The sequence below is a fragment of the Rutidosis leptorrhynchoides genome, chromosome 9 (genome assembly GCF_046630445.1).
Source record: "Rutidosis leptorrhynchoides isolate AG116_Rl617_1_P2 chromosome 9, CSIRO_AGI_Rlap_v1, whole genome shotgun sequence".
Lineage (NCBI taxonomy): Eukaryota > Viridiplantae > Streptophyta > Magnoliopsida > Asterales > Asteraceae > Rutidosis > Rutidosis leptorrhynchoides.
In genome coordinates this window covers 286,677,158-286,695,591 of record NC_092341.1, presented here as the reverse complement: position 1 = coordinate 286,695,591, position 18,434 = coordinate 286,677,158, and the positions used below count along the sequence as shown (strand labels likewise).

Below are 18,434 nucleotides of genomic sequence, written 5' to 3'. Positions count from 1 at the left end.
CTCTCTTAGAAGCACACTTACAAGTGCATGCCTTCACATCACTATGATTACATGATATATCAGTAGGCTGTTTCGGCAATGAGGGAGCACTTGCAACGTTAGTAACGGTTGGGTTGGTTGCCACATTATCATTTTCCTTGACGGTATTTATGATCTCGTTTTCACTTCCTTTGTTACGATGCACCGGGAGCCACTTATCTATTTTATGTGTGTACCGTGGAGTTGGTAGAAAACCCGGAGGACAGTCCAAGTCGAATTGTCCCGCAAAATTAGATTCGGGAGTGTCATTGTTTTCAACATGTATCGTGGAATTGACATTTGCGGTTTTAGGAATATCGTTTCATGTTTACTGATTGTGTTCTTTGGTTCACATCCTTGTTTCGTTCTTTAGTCTTGTTCTTTCATTCTTGAACAAAAGTTTTCTTCGTTATAAATAAGTTCGTTTTTTTTTTCCTTAAAAAACAAAAATTTTAAATTTTAAATAATTTTTTTTTTCAATTTTTATATACTTTTGTATATGTATTGTATATTTGTATGTGAACTTAAAAAGCATATCCTTCATGTCCACGCTGTGATGTTCAGAAAAAGGTCACAATTTCATTAGTCTAGAAATAAAGCTTCATATGGAATCATCAAGTACAGTACTAAAAAAGGGTCCCCGAATTAAAATTAAGAGCTTTACTACTGATTCCGAAAGTGATTGTAGTATAAAATATGGAAAAAAAAAAAAAAAAAAAAAAAAAACAACTAATCGCCAAACAATTTATTCATTTATTTTTATTTACTGTATCAAAGTGCAAACATTCTGATAAATAAAACTTGGCTTTTTGCGATAACACGCTGTGGCTTTAGTTCCATCCCTCATTTTTATTTCTATTTTCCCAGTTTTGTGCGATCTAGTTTCCCCCTTTTTGTTTTGGTTTTATGTATTATAATAAAATAATAATAAATAATAAAGTTATAAATTATAATATAAATATATAAATTAAATATAATTATAATTATACTCCGTAAAATTGACTAAAAAATTGTGTATTTAAAGCATTCACATTGGTCTCAAGGATTGTGAAAAGATGAGGACAATTGAAATTGAGTGTGGGGTTTGTTTTGTCGCTTATATCTTTTATCTTTTAATTAAATAATAGCTTCTTCCTATTCTTAAAAACAGTTGTAGCCCAAGTGTTTGTTTTAATGCCTATGAGACACTTCCTTCAACTGTTCAATTGTTGTTTCTTTAATCTTGAAATTGGTGTTGCTTGTTTAATTCACTGTATATTCAATTTCTCAAGTGGGGTTTGAAGAAGGTAACTAAAGGTTTGTCATCGTATAAAATAATTTATTAAGTGTAATATATACTTGTATATGTTTGACCTAAAGCCCATTAATCGATAGGCCTAAATTGGCAGGCTGAAAAATGAACCTAATAATAATAATAATATGATTGATATTGTATGATTGAATTATTCATACACCTAGCAGCATTGTAATTGTCAATTATGAAATGATATTAAGTTAGGTATTGAATTAGTCAAAGGAAGTTGTTGGTTTTTAGTGCAAGTTTGTATTTGTTGCTTGGTTTAAAGTACCAAAGCAAGTTGATGTTTGTTTGTTGTCTACTAAAATGGTGGCGTATTTTAACTGATACCAAGATCATGTTGGGTATGTGTGGCAGGGCAGGTCCTCCAAATTCCCATTGGTAATATAAAGATTTTATGGAGGAATATTGATTTCCTAGGCTTTGAATATTACTATTACTAAAATTTTTTTGGTTTTTAAAAAGAGAGAAATATATTAAATAAATAGAAATAGATAGTTTTATATACAAGGCGCAGAGTGGTGGATGTCAGTGGTGGCAAGTGGAGGTGCCTCTGGTGATGTAAAAATTGTAAATTTATGTCTTTATTTTTATTTCTAAAAAAAAAAATGTGTGTGTTTTTTTTTTTTTTTTTTTTTGAAAATTTATGTGTGTAGTTAAAAGTGTGTGTCATTTGTAGAAGTGTCTCCTTGTTTACACCATTCTCCCCACTATTTCTGGGTTTATGATAGTATCCAAGGTAGCAAATTTTCTTTGGTTTTATAAGCATTAAACTTATTATTAGCATTACTTATTTTGTATATTTTCAAGAACTCTTGAACCACATTACTCCCACTATTTTTTGACTCTTGATTTAATCTTGAAGGGTGATTGAAGTTGTTGGTGTTCAAGATGAAGTTCATGAAACTTGGATCAAAACCAGATTTGTTTCAGTCAAATGGCGAAAATATACGGTCAGTATGTTGTTATTTCTTGTCAACTGTTTGTATTTGATTCAATAACATATGTTCTATCTGATATGTTTTAATACTAATAGATGATCTTTAAACTTATCATTCATGCTTTCAGCTTATATATATGTAAAAAAAGATGATAAAAATACATACTGCGCACTTGCATACAACATGTTCTTAAAATTATTAGTATTTTAGTACATGGCTACATGTGTTTTGATATGTGATTTTGTTTCATGTTTAGATCTGTTATAACCGATTTGGCAACTGATATGATTGTAAGCATTGGAGACATGAAATTTTATCTACACAAGGTACAATGCTTTTGTATTATACTGTATTATATTGTATTGTATTGTAATGTATTGTATTGTACTGTATTAATATTGAATCAGTTTCAAAATAACATTTTGGTTTATGTTGTTTGTAGTTTCCATTGTTGTCCAAGAGCGCTCGTTTGCAGAAACTGGTTTCCGTTTCAGATAACGCAAACAAGGAAGAGATTGAAATACTTGATATCCCGGGTGGGCCCGCGGCATTCGAGATATGTGCTAAGTTTTGTTACGGTATTACAGTCACACTAAACGCTTACAACGTGGTATTGGCTCGATGTGCAGCAGAGTATCTAGAAATGTATGAAACTGTCGATAAAGGAAATCTTGTTTACAAAATCGACGTTTTTTTGAAATCAAGCATTTTCAGAACATGGAAAGATTCGATAATTGTTTTCCAGTCGACAAAATGTTATCTTCCATGGTCAGAGGAAGTCAAAGTGGTCAGCCATTGTTTAGATTCTATAGCTTCAAAAGTTTCGGTTGATACAAGTAAAGTCGTGTGGTCTTATAATAGAAAGAGAAATGTGAATGATTTGCGATGTCATGATGATGTCAGCAGACAACTTACGGTTCCCCAAGATTGGTGGGTGGAAGATTTGTGTGATCTTTCGAGTGATTTGTATAAACGGGTTATGATTGTAATTAAGACGAAAGGGAAAGTGAGTTCGGATGTTATCGGTGAATCTTTACGAGCGTATTTGGAAAAAAGATTACCTTGGTTCGGGAAAAAAGGCGGGAAAAAAGTTGAAGGTGATGTTCGAGCGCGTTCTTTGATCGAAATGATCATCGAGCTTCTCCCCGATGAAAAGGAAAACGTTTCGTGCGGGTTTTTAATCCATTTGTTGCGCGCGTGTTTGGTTTTGGACGTTACGGGAACACGAAAGAAGGAAATAACGAGACGGATTGGACTGCAGTTGCAAAATGCTTCGGTTGCTGACGTGGCGATACTTGATGTTGATTTGGTTCAAGAATTGGTAGCTATATATATGATGCAAGATCAGATTGGTGAAAACGAGTTGAAGCGTGTTGACTCTACTATGAAAGTCAAAGTCGCCAAGGTTATCGATGGGTACTTGGCTGAAATTGCAAAGGATCCGAATACGTCGTTGTTGAAGTTTGCTGATCTTGCTGATATGGTGTCGAGTTTACCAAGATCGTCTCACGATGGGATTTATCGTGCTATCGATATGTATCTTAAGGTCAGTTAAATTATTGGATTTTAATATTTGTTTCTCAGGTAATTTTACATCATTCTTATTGTTTATTCAAAATAGGTATCGAACAAGTTATTGTCATTCAGATGCAACTTCATTCATTTTGAATCATTCAGATTATGAATACGTGATTTATTATTCAGTTTTATCAAATGCACTCTCTAAATCTAGTTTCGCACATTGACAGGAACATCCGGGGATTGGAAAAAGCGACAAGAAAAGGATTTGCCGGTTAATGGATTGTCGAAAGTTGTCGGCAGACGCTTGCAGGCATGCGGTTCAAAATGAGAGGCTCCCGTTACGTGTCGTGGTGCAAGTCCTCTTCTTTGAGCAACTACGAGCCGCCACTCCAAATGGTGGGACCCCAACTGAAACCGTGATCGGTTTGTTGCCAGGTGGGTCCCATGGCAGTTCGAGAACTAATACGGAAGATGAATGGGGGTCGTTACCTACAAGCGAAGAGCTCAAGACGCTAAAAGGAGAGCTTGAGAAAGGTTGTGGTAAAGCGAATAATGCGAAAGGACTAGTTATGTCGAAAAGGATACTTATGAAGGTGTTTTCGAACAAGGATAAAGATAGCGATAACGGGAGTTCAGATACGTCTGAAAGTCGTTCGACAAATGCTGAGGAAATGAAGGCGTGTACGCCACCTTCGAGGAGCAGGAGACAGTCGTTGTCGTAGGATTATGTTTTTGTGTATATTTATTGTGTTATGGTTTTAGAATGTTAAGGAATGTTGAAGGTTACTTTTTAGTAGTAGAATTAGAGATTCATAATGTGTTATGAAGATTTAATGTAGCAGTGAACAAGTGTTCTTTATTTCTGTTATTTGTTTTACCCTTCAACATCTTAAAAACGTGAATAATGAGTTGTGATCTTTACTTTTGGATATCTGGGCATCCCAATTTGATTTGTGAATCAGTAGTTTATATTGTAAAAATATTCAAATATTCTGGTATGTTCAAAAGTACGTTCTTATGGGGTCCATGAATCTGAAGCAAAAATTTGGAAACTTCTTGAAATAATATCAATGCCCTTTTCATCTTCGGTTGTATCTGTCATCAAATGCAATAGCAGTATAATCAGTGGCGGGAATGTGACATTTTGGATTAAAAGGCCGGCCCGGTTAGGAAAAAAATTTATTTTGGATTAAAAGGCCGGCCCGGTTAGAAAAAAAATTTAAGGAGGCCGAGTAAGGCAAATTAATTTTAGCCCATGAAAAATTAAAAAATTTACATTACGAGTCCAACAAAGTGGGGAGGCCAAGGCCCTCTTGGGCCTCCATTACCTACCGCCCCTGGCAGTATGGTACTGGCAATTACGTTTAATTTAATTATTAATTAAATTAATATTAATATTCGTTACATATGTAAATCGGGGTGATTATCATTTGGTTATCAGAAAAGCACATCTAAAAACGTGTTGATGCAAATGTACCTTTTTATAAATTTTAGTTTATTCCACTTGTTCCAAACTAGCTCACATTATATTCGATACAACGTTAGTAACACCTTTTTCTTTGACAACACAGAAATATCAGAATCCACAAGAGAGTCGCCACTACCGCACTACGTATGATAACCTTTCAGATGGCAAAACGTATACACAGTTATTTTAATAATTCCTATATCAACTATTATGAATCTTTATACGGAGTAATTGGTTTTTTAAATTCTAGAAATACACTTGATAAGTTGTTAGTTGTAGTTACACACAGTGACGGTACTTAGTGATCCGCCCCACCTGATAGAAAAAAAAAAATTGCACTAAAAAAAGGTACTAAAAATTAAGGTTTTTTTTAATGTTTATCTCTGCTAACAATGAAAAATTTATTAAATTTTTACACATATCTCATCTGTATCAGAATTCAAGTTTCACCACTGATTACACATTAGATATTACCAATTACCAATTACCAATTATAATAAAACATAGCAAAAGGATATGAGGCTATAACTTTTGACAATGGGGGGTGATACTCACACACCCAGTTTTGATCCATACACACTTTTTACCATGAAACTTACAATTATATCCCCATAGGGACAGTGTTGTAGATCTCGGAATTTCTCGGTGGTTTCAAAACTCAGCAGAGAATATTTTCCCATCTCGTTGAGATTTCTCGGTCAACGGTTAAAATCTCGGTCAATGTCACGATTTCTCGGATTTTCTCGGTGAGATCTCAGATTTTCTCGCAATTTCTCGGATTTTCTTGTAATTTTTCGCTCATTTGTCAAACTTTCTCGTAAAAATCCATATAAATATACATATATTTATATATTTATACATATTTATATTAAAAAAACTAGAAAGTCAACACAAGTCAACGTCCGAGATCTCTCCGAGATTTTTTCGAGATGCCGAGATCTCCTAAAAATGTCCAAACGAGATCTCCCCGAGATCCGAGTTCTCCAACCTTGTATAGGGAGTTGAACTTTCATTATTGTAAATAAGGGTATATTAGTAACTTAGGTGTGTATGGATCAATAATGAGTGTGTGAGTATCACCTCCCTTTCACAATGGTATCTCCGTAATTATTCCCAATTTCATGAGTAATTTGATAATTTATCTTTTTATTTTTAAAAAATAAAAAATTTGTCCTTTTCTTACAACTCTTTGCCCTTCTTTTTTCATTCATTTATTTTTATTTACGTTCAATAAACCGACCGTTAATCAAACAAAATCGCACTCCTTAATTAATCGATTAAAACCACCTCACAATGTCCAAGTGTAGTTAAATTCCTCGTTACTACCAATTTCCAATATATGTTAAGATAAAAGTGTCAGCATGCATAATATTACTATGTCCTATATTAATAATCCACATGAAAAAATACACAGTTTAAGAAATCTCATCATTATACCGTATTTTTTTACTATACAGCTACTCATTACTTTTTATCTATTTTTTTTGTCTTGTATGCAAAATTAATGACATAAAGAAACTTTACCTTATTATGCTTATTTATTTATGAAAAATTGACTATTAATTTAGAAAGTTTCGAAATGCAATAGTAAATAGTTAGACTATTAATGTGAGACGGATGAAGAAATATTAATATTAGTTACTCCCTCCGTCCCAAATCTATATGTCTATATAAAACTAAGATTTGTCATCACTTATTAGGTTACTCCCTATCTTAATTCTTAATATTTATATTTATTAACTGCTAGGAAGCAAAAAAACGTTGCAATTTGTAGTGGGACCCGTATGTGTTCGTGAGAGGTCCGTTGCAGGAGCCACTAACGACTCTGCTGGCGGTTTGCTACCTATCTTGGTGGAAGGCTGGCGATTGTTGACGGACTCCCTTCACGAAAGATACAAAGCGACCTTATGATTATCAAATCACTTTTGTCAAGATATTAGATTAATTGGTATTAACAATATTTTATACTTTATAATGAAAGCTTTTTAAAAAGTTATTGCCCCTTCCGTTCCAAAATAGTTATTCCATTTGGACTTTTAAAAATCTTTCATTTTATAATTCTAAATATTTTTGTTTGTTTTATATCATACTTGTTGAAAATTATACCGATAAAAATACATATGACATCCAATTCATTTATATTAAGTTTATCATATATATATTATATAAACAAATAAAAATATTTAATGTTGTAATTGAAATAAAAAGAACATATGGCTAGCGATCGTGGAGGTTTGTGCGTATTTTATTTGGAAAAACCGAAATAACATGGTGTTTCGCGGTAAATTGTGGATCTCCTCGATGGCCCTTAATGAAATACAAATCAAATAGTTCGAATGGATATCTCATCGAGCAAAGAAAGTCAATATCAATTGGTTAACTTGGTTGAATAATCCGAAAGTGTATTTAAATTGCTAGAGTTCTCGTGTTGTATTGTATTAGGGTGCAATCTCTACACACCCAATTTTCATTTTTTCATTTTTTCATTTTGTATAGTTTTCCTCGTATTATCGTGTAGGACTTGGGGGTGGCCGTTTTGGCCTCATCTTATGTACTTTTTTTTCGTAAGTAATAATATTTCCTTGCCTATCAAATAAATAAAAAAAATAAGAAAAATAAAAAAAGCTTTTAAAATAGAAGAGAGTAATATTTACATACGGGATATTAATAAAAACTTTAGAAATTTTCTAATGACAACCCTTAGGGTTGTCTTTAAGAAAAAAATTGATGTATGAATGGTGGTACATTTGTTGACTTCGTGGTGGTTATTTTCAGAAAGTGGGTAGTTACTTTGAATGTATAAATTAAATTAGCATGTATAAATTTCTTAATGACAACCCTTAGGGTTGTCATTAGAAAATTTCAAAACTTTAATAATTGATGTCGTAGATCTAACAAAAGTTATTTTTGGAACAACTCTTTTTACCTATACAAAACTTGATGGCCGTAAGGTCTATGCAATTAATTGTCAAATTCCCATTATACCCTTCCTCCTCGGCTGCCTCATTCTCAGCCGTCCTCCTCCGCTGCTTCTCTTCCACCACCACTCCTCTCGCCGGTATCAATCTCAAACAAATCTACAAACATAAAAAGCAAACCCTAAATCAACCGCATACGTCATCACCATCTCCTTTACATAGCCTCCGGCCTACGTCACCTCTACAATCCACGCTGGCGCAGAAGATCGGTAAAGCCGTACGTCATCCCGGCCCTCCGTCAAAGGCTAGGGTTTACACCGACGTTAACGTTGTTCGGCCTAAAGAGTACTCCGATTACGAGTCACTTACCGTTCAATGGGGGTTAGGGTTTCTGTGATTGTGATTAATTTTAATTTTTAATTTCAATTTGTTTAATATGTGATTGTGATTTATTTTGTTTGATGATTATAGTGAACAAGATGATTATGAGGTTGTAAGGAAGGTTGGAAGAGGGAAATACAGTGAGGTTTTTGAAGGATTTCATTGTGTAAATGATGAAAAGTGCATTATTAAGATTCTTAAACCTGTTAAAAAGAAAAAGGTTTGTTTTTATTTCTTCTGAATTTGTTATTGTAAACACCATAATATTGGAATCAGATTGTGTATGCTTTCAAACTTGCCACTTTGAAAGCTTATATCTCTTTAAGTTCATATTAGTTCCATTACTGAATAAGATTGTGCTCATTCTTGCTATACTGAACGTTCATTGTATTTGTGTATTCAAACTCAAAGTAATATAATATGAGAATACATGTGTTCAATCTTCATTCCACACTTCCTTTAATCTCAGTGTCTTAACATTAAGTCAGTCCAAATTATGGTGGTTACACATTGTATTGAAATGGTGAGGTGCCCCTTATTTAGATGTTCGATAGACAATAGGTGGAACCTGAAGAGATTATTTGTTATCTTAGAGCCAATTAGGTGTTCCTGGTTGGACCTAGTGCACTGCTGATACACTTACTTTTTCTGAGAATGATGAAAACGTACCTAGTGACCTGTAACTGAATGCATAGAAAAGAGATTATTAAAATTATGGGTCATCATGGACTCAAGAGAACTGAGATGTTCTGTCATATAGACTTTAAGGTTTAGTATAAGGAGTGACATTGTTCTTTTAAAGTCAAATGAGAATGTGATCGTGTTTTTTGCAAACCAATACCAAATCCACATACCCAACAAAACTAAAAATGAGGAAAAGAACGTGAATTTTGTTTAAGTGGACAGTGGTGTACCATCTCTAAAGTGATTCACAAGCATGAGAAAATCATATTCCATCATCTTTTTCATTTTGCCTACGTAGGAGATATTAAATCTTTCTATTATCGTTGTTTTACGTTATCAGATTAGTAGAATGAGATTTAGATTAAAGAAATTTCTCCAATTCTTTACCTTTTCTTCGTTATATTCGTTTAAGATCGCCATGTGTGTAAATCTTGAATAGATAATGGGGAGTACTTGCATTTTGCATGTAATTTCTTATCTTAAGAACTGAAGTTTGAGGGTAACAACAAATGAATCTTCTCATATGGTTGATTTATCTGCTACTGTATCCTATGCTTTACGATATCTTGCCAAGACCTTGACTATGACCTTTAGAGATTTAAGCCCAATTTGTATCCCGTGATAATACCAAATTCATTTGTACTATTTTTCTCAACTCAATTATAACAATGCATCCTTAAAGGTGTGTTATAGCTTTTCTTGTATCATATTTGCCACATTTAATTATTATAAAGCTGAAATCTTACGTTTGTAAATGACACACAGACATTTAGTTGTACTTATGTAAGCCAAATAAATATAGATCAGCCTCAGATTGGTTGATCACTATCAGAATATAAAGCATGCGTGCATATTTTATATTATTTTAATTTCTTATCAACATTGAATATGCAAACATGCATCTTGTTTTGTCACATCTCTCCTCGTAAACAAATATGCGCCTTCTTACATCTGCATGTTAAATTCTGTCTTTGACGATTTAAATCTTGTTGAATGTAGATCAAAAGGGAGATCAAAATTCTTCAAAACCTTTGTGGCGGACCAAATATCATAAAGTTGCTTGATGTTGTAAGAGATCAGCAGTCAAAAACACCAAGTCTAGTGTTTGAATATGTGAATAACACTGATTTCAAAGTGCTTTATCCAACACTTTCTGAATTTGACATTCGCTATTATATATACGAGCTTCTTAAGGCAAGCACTCCATTTATTCAGACTCCATTTTTATGTTTCCTTAACCTTATTTCAATAAGTTGGCTGTATCTATTTTGATGTGGGTAATGTTAATGTTAATTATTGCACCTTTGTGATATTATTTTTTTTTTTTTTTTTTTACAGGCTTTAGATTTTTGTCACTCTCAAGGGATTATGCATCGTGATGTGAAGCCACACAATGTGATGATTGATCATGAGCAACGCAAACTTCGTCTTATAGATTGGGGTCTTGCGGAGTTTTATCATCCAGGCATGGAATATAATGTTCGTGTAGCTTCAAGGTATGATCATATGTCTTCTATTTAAAATAAATTGTATTTTTAAATTCCTTTTAAAATCTTAATCAGCATATTCTTTCCTAATTCCATGTTTCTAATCCTTTTACAAGTTCACTTTTTTTTCTTATAATGGGTGATATTTAATTCTTTTACGGATTATTTATACTTTGTGATTGCAGGTATTTCAAAGGTCCAGAACTCCTGGTTGATTTGCAAGATTATGATTACTCTTTAGATTTGTGGAGCCTCGGCTGCATGTTTGCTGGGATGGTGATTATGTTTCCTTTAATCTAATATCTTCTACATGATAAGTTTTATTTTATATAATTAATTCAGCTTTTATGATTCATTTGAATTTAATATAATTGATTTTACCGCCACTATATGTGGTGTTATCAGTTGGCGTCCAGCATTCATGAATCATGACTAAACTTTATTTAACTTATAAAAGGCTTCTTTCTGGTACAAATCCTTTTACCACGTTAAAAACTTTGTGCATAGTCGCATACTCGCATGTATCATGGTAAAAGTGTCTCATTGCTAAAATGCTTATGTTATAATATGGGTTATTGTCTACAGATATTTCGGAAGGAACCATTCTTTTATGGGCACGACAACCATGATCAACTAGTCAAAATTGCTAAGGTACTCTTACTCATAGTTGCTAAATGAATTTATGAATCTTAATTGAATAATTTTTATAGGAAGCATATGTATGTTATAAGATTATGAAACTTTTATTATATATATGTATGTTAAACGTCTATAATATTTTTATAAAACTTACATAAGTACTCGTATTTTTCTTTATATTATATAGCTTAAAAATGTTATGATATTGCAACTTTTGTGAATCTATTAACTGTATGAATTAAACTATACTAATGTATAATGTAATTACTGTTCAAAACATTTCTTAGTACTATTAAAATCAATAATATTATTTTTTAGATAAAAAATAAAAATTACAATAATTCAGGATGTAAATTATGTTTAGCATACATAAAAGCAAACAATCTTTATTACTCGGCCTGCAGGCCAGACCTTCAGATAAAAACATCTTGAAAAAACATACATCACCTTATACTTTGTGTTGCCAAATCAATCTCAAGTATAACAGTATTTATCATTTGTTATGTTTGGGTGGTAGGTAGTAGGCACCGACGAGCTAAATACTTATCTTCAAAAGTATCGTATAGAGCTAGACCCACAGCTCAGTGCACTTGTTGGCAGGTTGGTATAACATTTTCTACAAGTTAAATTTTTTTTTTTTTTGTCGATTTGAACAACAATTTTGTTGTATTGTTTGCCAGGCATAACAGGAAACCGTGGACAAAGTTCATTAATGCTGATAATCAACATCTAGCTGTGCCGGAGGTTGGTTAGTTATATCACATTCTCATATTCGTTTGCTTTTTCAGTAGACTAAAAAAATACATTTGAAGTTGATGCGTATTTTTATACATGTAGGCAATTGACTTCCTGGACAAGTTGCTTCGGTACGATCATCAAGAGAGGCCAACTGCTAAAGAAGCTATGGTAAAAAGTTTTATGCATCCATTGACTTTTTACTTTTTACCTGGAAGAATAATTTCATTATTTGTGAAGCTGGCGACTAAAATTTGTTTTGGTTGGTATATGCAGGCCCACCCATACTTTGACCCTGTACGAAATGCTGAAAGCAGTCGAAATCGGTCTTAATGCTTGTGTGCTTGCAGGTTCATCGTTCACTGTAACAATTTGAACACCGGCCAGTTATACCTTTTTTTTTGTTCTTTTAGTGTAATTGATTATGATTATTGTGTAACCTTTTTATTTTTATCTGAAATGTTAATTCATATTTTTACTGAAATGTTTAGATTTTCGATTTTGAATGCACGTGAACAGTATTTTATTTTGATAGATGAATTCTTTTCCTTTTGAGCTTTAACCATCGTATCCGAAGTAGTAAATCATCGGTGGTAAATTATTTGTGAGGTTTGATGTATATCATTATCATTATCATGTGACACGTGCGACGAAATAACTATTATGTACACCACTATTTTTCTATGTCTTATTATAATATTGATTATGATGATTATGATTATTTTAAAGCTAGCGTTAGGGTTATTTTTAAAATTTTTGGAGATGCTTATTTCACTTCTACGTTCATGATACCAGGGGGCGGACCTATGAAGGGTCAGGGTGGGTCGGCCGCCCCCGGTGGATTTGCAATTTTTAGTGTAAATTTTTCGGTTTTTCAATTTTGATCCCGGTGGAATTTTTTTTTTGTCCCAAACCTTTCATATTTTGTCCCAAAACCTCCATGTTTTGCCCCAAAACCTTCGTATTTTGACAAAAAATCTCTAAATTTTGCTCAAAAAACTATATATTTTGTCCCAAAACCTCCATATTTTGACAAAAAAAATCTCTACGTTTTAGAAAAAAATTTCGCCCCCGGTGAAAAAATTTCCTGGATCCGCCACTTAACCACCTTACTATTTCTTAATAACTACACCAGCCTTAAAGTATCATTTTTTATGCATAAAATTTTCCTTAAAAATAGCCCTAAGAGCTATATTAGAAAATTCCTTATGTATTTGTTTGAATATCTTTATCCTTGATGAAAACAGCTTACTCGATGAAAATATTTACTTACGGTCCACAATTGGTGGAAACAAGTTTGCGCAGGCTTGACAAATCTGGAGAAAGCATTCACTGATAATAACTCACAAATAAAATCGTTCATTGGTAAACAACTATGGCAAGCAGCCAAATATAATAATTGATTACATATCTATGCATATTTTCAATATAAAACTAAATAGTTTCATGAATAACTTGGCCCTTAAATTTAATTATAAGTATGAAAAGTACGTTATAATATAAAAGATTATTACTGTTGAAACATGATTGCACCCGCAAATTTGTGACAGAATGCAGCCAAGTTTTTGAGCACAATTTCGCGACCAGGAAGGTCTAGTCACGATCGCGAGCTCATCCTGATGGGTGGAATTGGTTTTGGATTTGTAGTCCTCGTGTTCTGATTCGTCTTTTTTTTACACTATAAATAGATTCATTGTAACTCATCCATGTATGCATGGAACTTATTAATAAAATACTCTTTAGTTGATCCGTGGATTAAAATAATCACATTAATTAAATATAACCACGTTATATCTTGTGTTCAATTTCATTTTCGCGTTCTTACTTTCGTTTATTGTTGTGAGTAAGTGATTGTGCTTAATCACTTGCGTTATTTGAGTCCTAAAAATTCGTGCAATTATTTATAATGAATGAATACTTAACCATTGTCTTAATGGTTAGGATTAATATTGTCCTTCAATATAATATGAACTATTAAAAGTAGTTTAACTCCATTCAACGGGTCATAATAATGAAATGATTCCATTAAATTTGTTGGCCAGCCCATTTTCTAATTTCTTTTTGTTTTTTTTTTTTTTTTTGTTGAGAAAAACGAATACTCATATAAAAACGAGATTGTTTTCTGAAAGAAAACGCCTTTAACCTGAAAACAAAAGGACAAGGGGAGAAGGAGGAAGCTCGAACCTAGAAAGCAACTATGTAAACAAAAATCATCTAAAAGCGAGCCTCCTTAACATCTCGAAAGAAACCTTACAAACATATAAACCAAACAAAAATCGAAAAATACACGAAAATACAAGGAACGAAAATAACCGAAGAACACAAAACAGCCTAACAACAATCAACCTCGAGGGTCCGCCCTTTTCAATTTACGATCAGTCTCTTTCAAAGAATTTTTCCAGACCGATTTCCAATCTTGTAAGATAACACATTAGCGGATCCATCACCCGGTGCGCACTCCCCGGCCAACCGTGTCATCATATCATCAAAGGTCGCGAAAGCCTCCACGGACATATTACCTCTCCCCTTGTGCTGCCATCTTTTCTATCACGAGGACCCATAAACAAGTTTTGAATTCCGTCCCCGTAATCCAAGTCGTCAATGTAATTAGTCGTGAGAAAAAAACGTTATTAAAAACGTCTCAAATTAGTTGTGTTTTTTTCTGTAACACAACGTATATAATCACTCAGTTAATCAAATTGATTAATTACGTTTTCTTACCACAATAATCCATCGAATAATTGTTTCAAAATCGCAATTTCAAATGTACCTTTGGTATTATTTAGAGCTTTAACTTTAATCAACAACATGAAGGCTTTAGCCGCTAAAAAAAGGGCTTCGACTCTTAATATGTAATTTAATCAATTTAATATACTGTAACTAAGAATTTAAGAAGTAGGAATGTAAGATTAGTACTACGGAGTATCTTTTACGAGTAGTTTACTCGTTATTTTACAGAACAAAAAAAAACAAATACTGATTAGAAAAAAATATAAAATTGGCATAAAGTCAGCGCACATACAAAGACCAGACCCGACCCGTTATTTGATCAGTCCAACTCCAACAGCACCCAAAGAGCTTACTTCACTTGTGCACGCACGCACGCACCACACGTGTCTCTGACCCACAATTCCATTTCCAAATTCCGTCGATCACGAACCCTAATTCCGATCTACTTCTACTCACTTCACTGTACCATCAAATCAGGTTAACTTATTAACTGTATTTCTCTTAATTCAACATTACACTGTTTAATTGATTGTTACACTACACTGTTTAATTGATTGTACTTCATGTCAATTCTAATTTGTGTATTGATTCACTGTCTTAGTATTATATCGATTTTGAGCTTCTCAATCAAACAATCGCTATTTGATTCGATCGAATTGATTAACCTGTTTCAGTTAACTTAGGGTTTTTGCTCATTTGTTTGCAGAAATTAATTAATCAACGTTGTTACATTAATCACCGTTGACTTTAGTCCATTATAGTCAAACGTGACGTCATCTGTCATCTGTGAAATTTGAGGTTGAATTGATGATGTTAACATATTGAATAAGTTACGAGCACTACAAAATGCCAGCTGTACGGTGTGTTTCTAGAATTGATACTTTTGAGCTGAAATCTCAGATTAAAAAAAAACTTGGTTCACAAAAAGCTGAAAAGTACTTTACTCTGCTCACAAAATACTTAAGTTTTAAACTTAAGAAAACAGAATTTGACAAACTTTGTGTTAGTTTAGTCGGCCGTGAACACGTTCGCCTTCACAATGATCTTATCATCGCTATCGTGAAAAACGCTACTGTTTCAAAAACACCGCCTCCGAAGCATTTTAAAACTGACGGCCCGGTTACTCTAAAAGCTCCTAACGGTACCAATTCACGAACGAGCCTTCAGTCGTTATGCAGGGACGCGTTTCCTCCTTCACCTAGAAAAGGACGAACTCCAAATCTTCGCGAACGAAAGATTAATAACCGGCCTGTTTCTATCACGTTTAATGAAACGACAACAACGGAATTGGTTTCTTTAGGTAGTAAGCCTCCTGTTGCAGTTAATTCTATTGAAACAGGGGAAGAAGTTGAGCAGGGTGCAATAAGTCCCGGCGTTCATAGTAGAACCTTGATTAGGGCTCCAATTGGCGTCAATGTTCATACTAAAGAAACGCGAAAAGTGGTATTTAGTAGTTCAGATTCCGGACATTATACTAATACTTGTTATTACAGTGGTTATCTGCCTGCTACAAGTTTGTTAGATAACAGATTGAAGAACAGTTTGAAAACAAAAGGATTAGATATTTCTATGGATTGTGTTGACGTATTGAATAATGGGTTGGATAGTTTCCTAAAGAGGGTTATAAAACCGAGTTTGGAGTTAACTCGGTCACGTTTGTCTTCTTCAATATCCATGTTGGATTTTCAGGTGGCAACAGAGATTAATCCTATGATTTTTGGGGATGTTTCGCAAACAGTACACGAGAATAATATTTGATATATATTGAGTTATTTTTACGATACTTTGTTATTGTTATTCACAACTTAAAGCAAAGTGGATAAAGTGAGGCATGCTAAATTGCAAACAACAATGTTTTCGTTCTGGTGGATGATCCGTACACCACTAGAATTATCCATACACCACCAGACATGCATTATAATGTTGTACAGTACAACCATCTAAAGCAGTTTTAGTGGTGTATGGATAAACTTTAGAGATGTACGAATCACTACCCTTTGGTCTTACAGTGACTAGGTTGTAAATACTACTTTCTGAGATGGGGATGCATACAAGGATTCAAATATGTTGTAAGCGCAACGGCTTTCTTAATATTAATATCCTAATAATCTTTTGTTGTGCTGTTGAACCTACTGAATTTTGTTAACTTGTTCAAATTATACTGAATTACTTTGATATTTACAGTTATAATGGAAATGACATACTCGATTGGGCATCGTTTTCGTATTTGAAATTATGTACAAAAGCTGCAACAGTTAGCGTTCAGTATATCTTATGAAAATGACTCTATGGAAATTTTGGAGCTTAAGTTTGTGTATAAGTGACCTGTATATGTACAAAAAAGGATCTCCCTCACGAATACTCGGATTATATATCTGCATACTTAACTGGTAATTCTTAACTGGTAATTCGTACTCTATATAAACATCCCTTTGTATGCCAATCTTTCATCTTTAAGTAACTCAAACATGTTTTACTATCTTGCAGGTTTAGCATATTCAACTTACTGTTGTCGAGCGTTAATTAACTGTTACTATGGATGTTTTTGCAGAGTCGACCTTTAATATTGTTACTGTACCATATATTATTTATATTACTGTATTGTTAAAATAAAATTGTGGTTTCAACAATGTTTTGTATAACTTTTCATGATAGTTAAGATCATAGCCAAATGTTGTTTTCTGTCTTTAGTTTGGGTAGTTATGTTTGATGTTCATTGGTTTTTCTGGTAAATGAATTTTTGTAAGTTTATGAGGAAAAATAAATATGTATTACAAAACTAAAAGTTATTGTTCCGCAGGGCCGGTCCCGAGAATTCAAGGACCCCGAACAAGGTGAAAAAAAAAGGCCCCTAGGCCATAACGAATAATATAAACCATTTAAAAAAAGCTCTTTCGGCCTTGTTAAAATGCTAGTGGACTTTGATTTTTTTTTTTCCTGAGGCCTTTGATTGTTGTTTTTGGGCCTATTGTGCTTTGACTTTGCTGCATCAGTTGCGTTTTCCTAGTTCCCCCACTTCTCAAATCTTAGATTATGCCTGATAAAAAATTGGGCTCCAGAAAATCATGGGCTCTGAGCGGTCGATCACTTTGCTCCCCCTCCGGACCTCCCCTGTTGTTCCGACCTGTAAATTTCACAAGTACACTGGCATAACCTAAACGCATAATTTAAACATGTTTCTATGTATGTGTTGAATTGCGACAATGGTCCCAAAGTCATTTTGAGACAAGATAAAAGTAAATGCTTTAAAACATTTTCGTTATCAATCACATTCATATTAATTACTCGTATTAGTTATAAGTCGATAATCATAATTAGTAGGCTGTATTGTTTTAAGTCTTTCACCATCGCCAAAAAGAAATTAGAATGAAAAGCGCACGCTTGAAAGAAGTTACGGTGACATTGGTGTCCTTATAAAGGTATTCAAAAACACTTAAAATGTCTCACTTTAGTGCCGGAGGTCGTGTAATTGATAAATATCTTGCCTCCCTGAATCCAGAAATGTGCAAGCTTTAATATGTGGTAGAGATTGGATTCGTAAGCTTCGAGTCTTGGCGTTAAAAAGAAAATCAAGGTAATATATGAGTATTTACACTTTTATTTGTGTTTCTTTAA

The 18,434-nt window shown here is 33.4% G+C and overlaps 3 protein-coding genes across 5 annotated transcripts; all 3 read left to right on the top strand.

Moving 5' to 3' along the window:
• Positions 1-1,139: 1,139 nt before the first annotated feature.
• LOC139866266 (phototropic-responsive NPH3 family protein NPY4-like) lies at positions 1,140-4,650 on the top strand. 3 transcript variants are annotated; one of them, XM_071854451.1, is made up of 5 exons: positions 1,140-1,304; positions 2,181-2,268; positions 2,513-2,582; positions 2,699-3,802; positions 4,005-4,650. In XM_071854451.1, exons 2-5 carry the CDS (start codon positions 2,207-2,209, stop codon positions 4,497-4,499), a joined length of 1,731 nt encoding a protein of 576 aa, XP_071710552.1. In that variant the 5' UTR covers positions 1,140-1,304; positions 2,181-2,206; the 3' UTR covers positions 4,500-4,650. The 3 variants fall into 3 exon arrangements, with proteins under 3 accessions (XP_071710552.1, XP_071710553.1, XP_071710554.1); XM_071854452.1 differs by having other exon boundaries at positions 1,140-1,314; XM_071854453.1 differs by lacking the exon at positions 1,140-1,304 and adding an exon at positions 1,940-2,054.
• A 3,501-nt stretch (positions 4,651-8,151) lies between these two features.
• LOC139865879 (casein kinase II subunit alpha-like) lies at positions 8,152-12,623 on the top strand. The gene is made up of 10 exons (XM_071853981.1): positions 8,152-8,544; positions 8,635-8,764; positions 10,228-10,422; positions 10,567-10,724; positions 10,901-10,991; positions 11,301-11,366; positions 11,872-11,954; positions 12,035-12,098; positions 12,192-12,260; positions 12,366-12,623. The coding sequence occupies exons 1-10, from the start codon at positions 8,186-8,188 to the stop codon at positions 12,420-12,422; spliced, it is 1,272 nt and encodes a 423-aa protein (XP_071710082.1). The 5' UTR covers positions 8,152-8,185; the 3' UTR covers positions 12,423-12,623.
• A 2,541-nt stretch (positions 12,624-15,164) lies between these two features.
• Positions 15,165-16,607, top strand: LOC139867520 (uncharacterized). The gene is made up of 2 exons (XM_071855884.1): positions 15,165-15,296; positions 15,526-16,607. The coding sequence occupies exon 2, from the start codon at positions 15,666-15,668 to the stop codon at positions 16,575-16,577; it is 912 nt and encodes a 303-aa protein (XP_071711985.1). The 5' UTR covers positions 15,165-15,296; positions 15,526-15,665; the 3' UTR covers positions 16,578-16,607.
• The last annotated feature ends 1,827 nt before the right edge of the window (positions 16,608-18,434 follow it).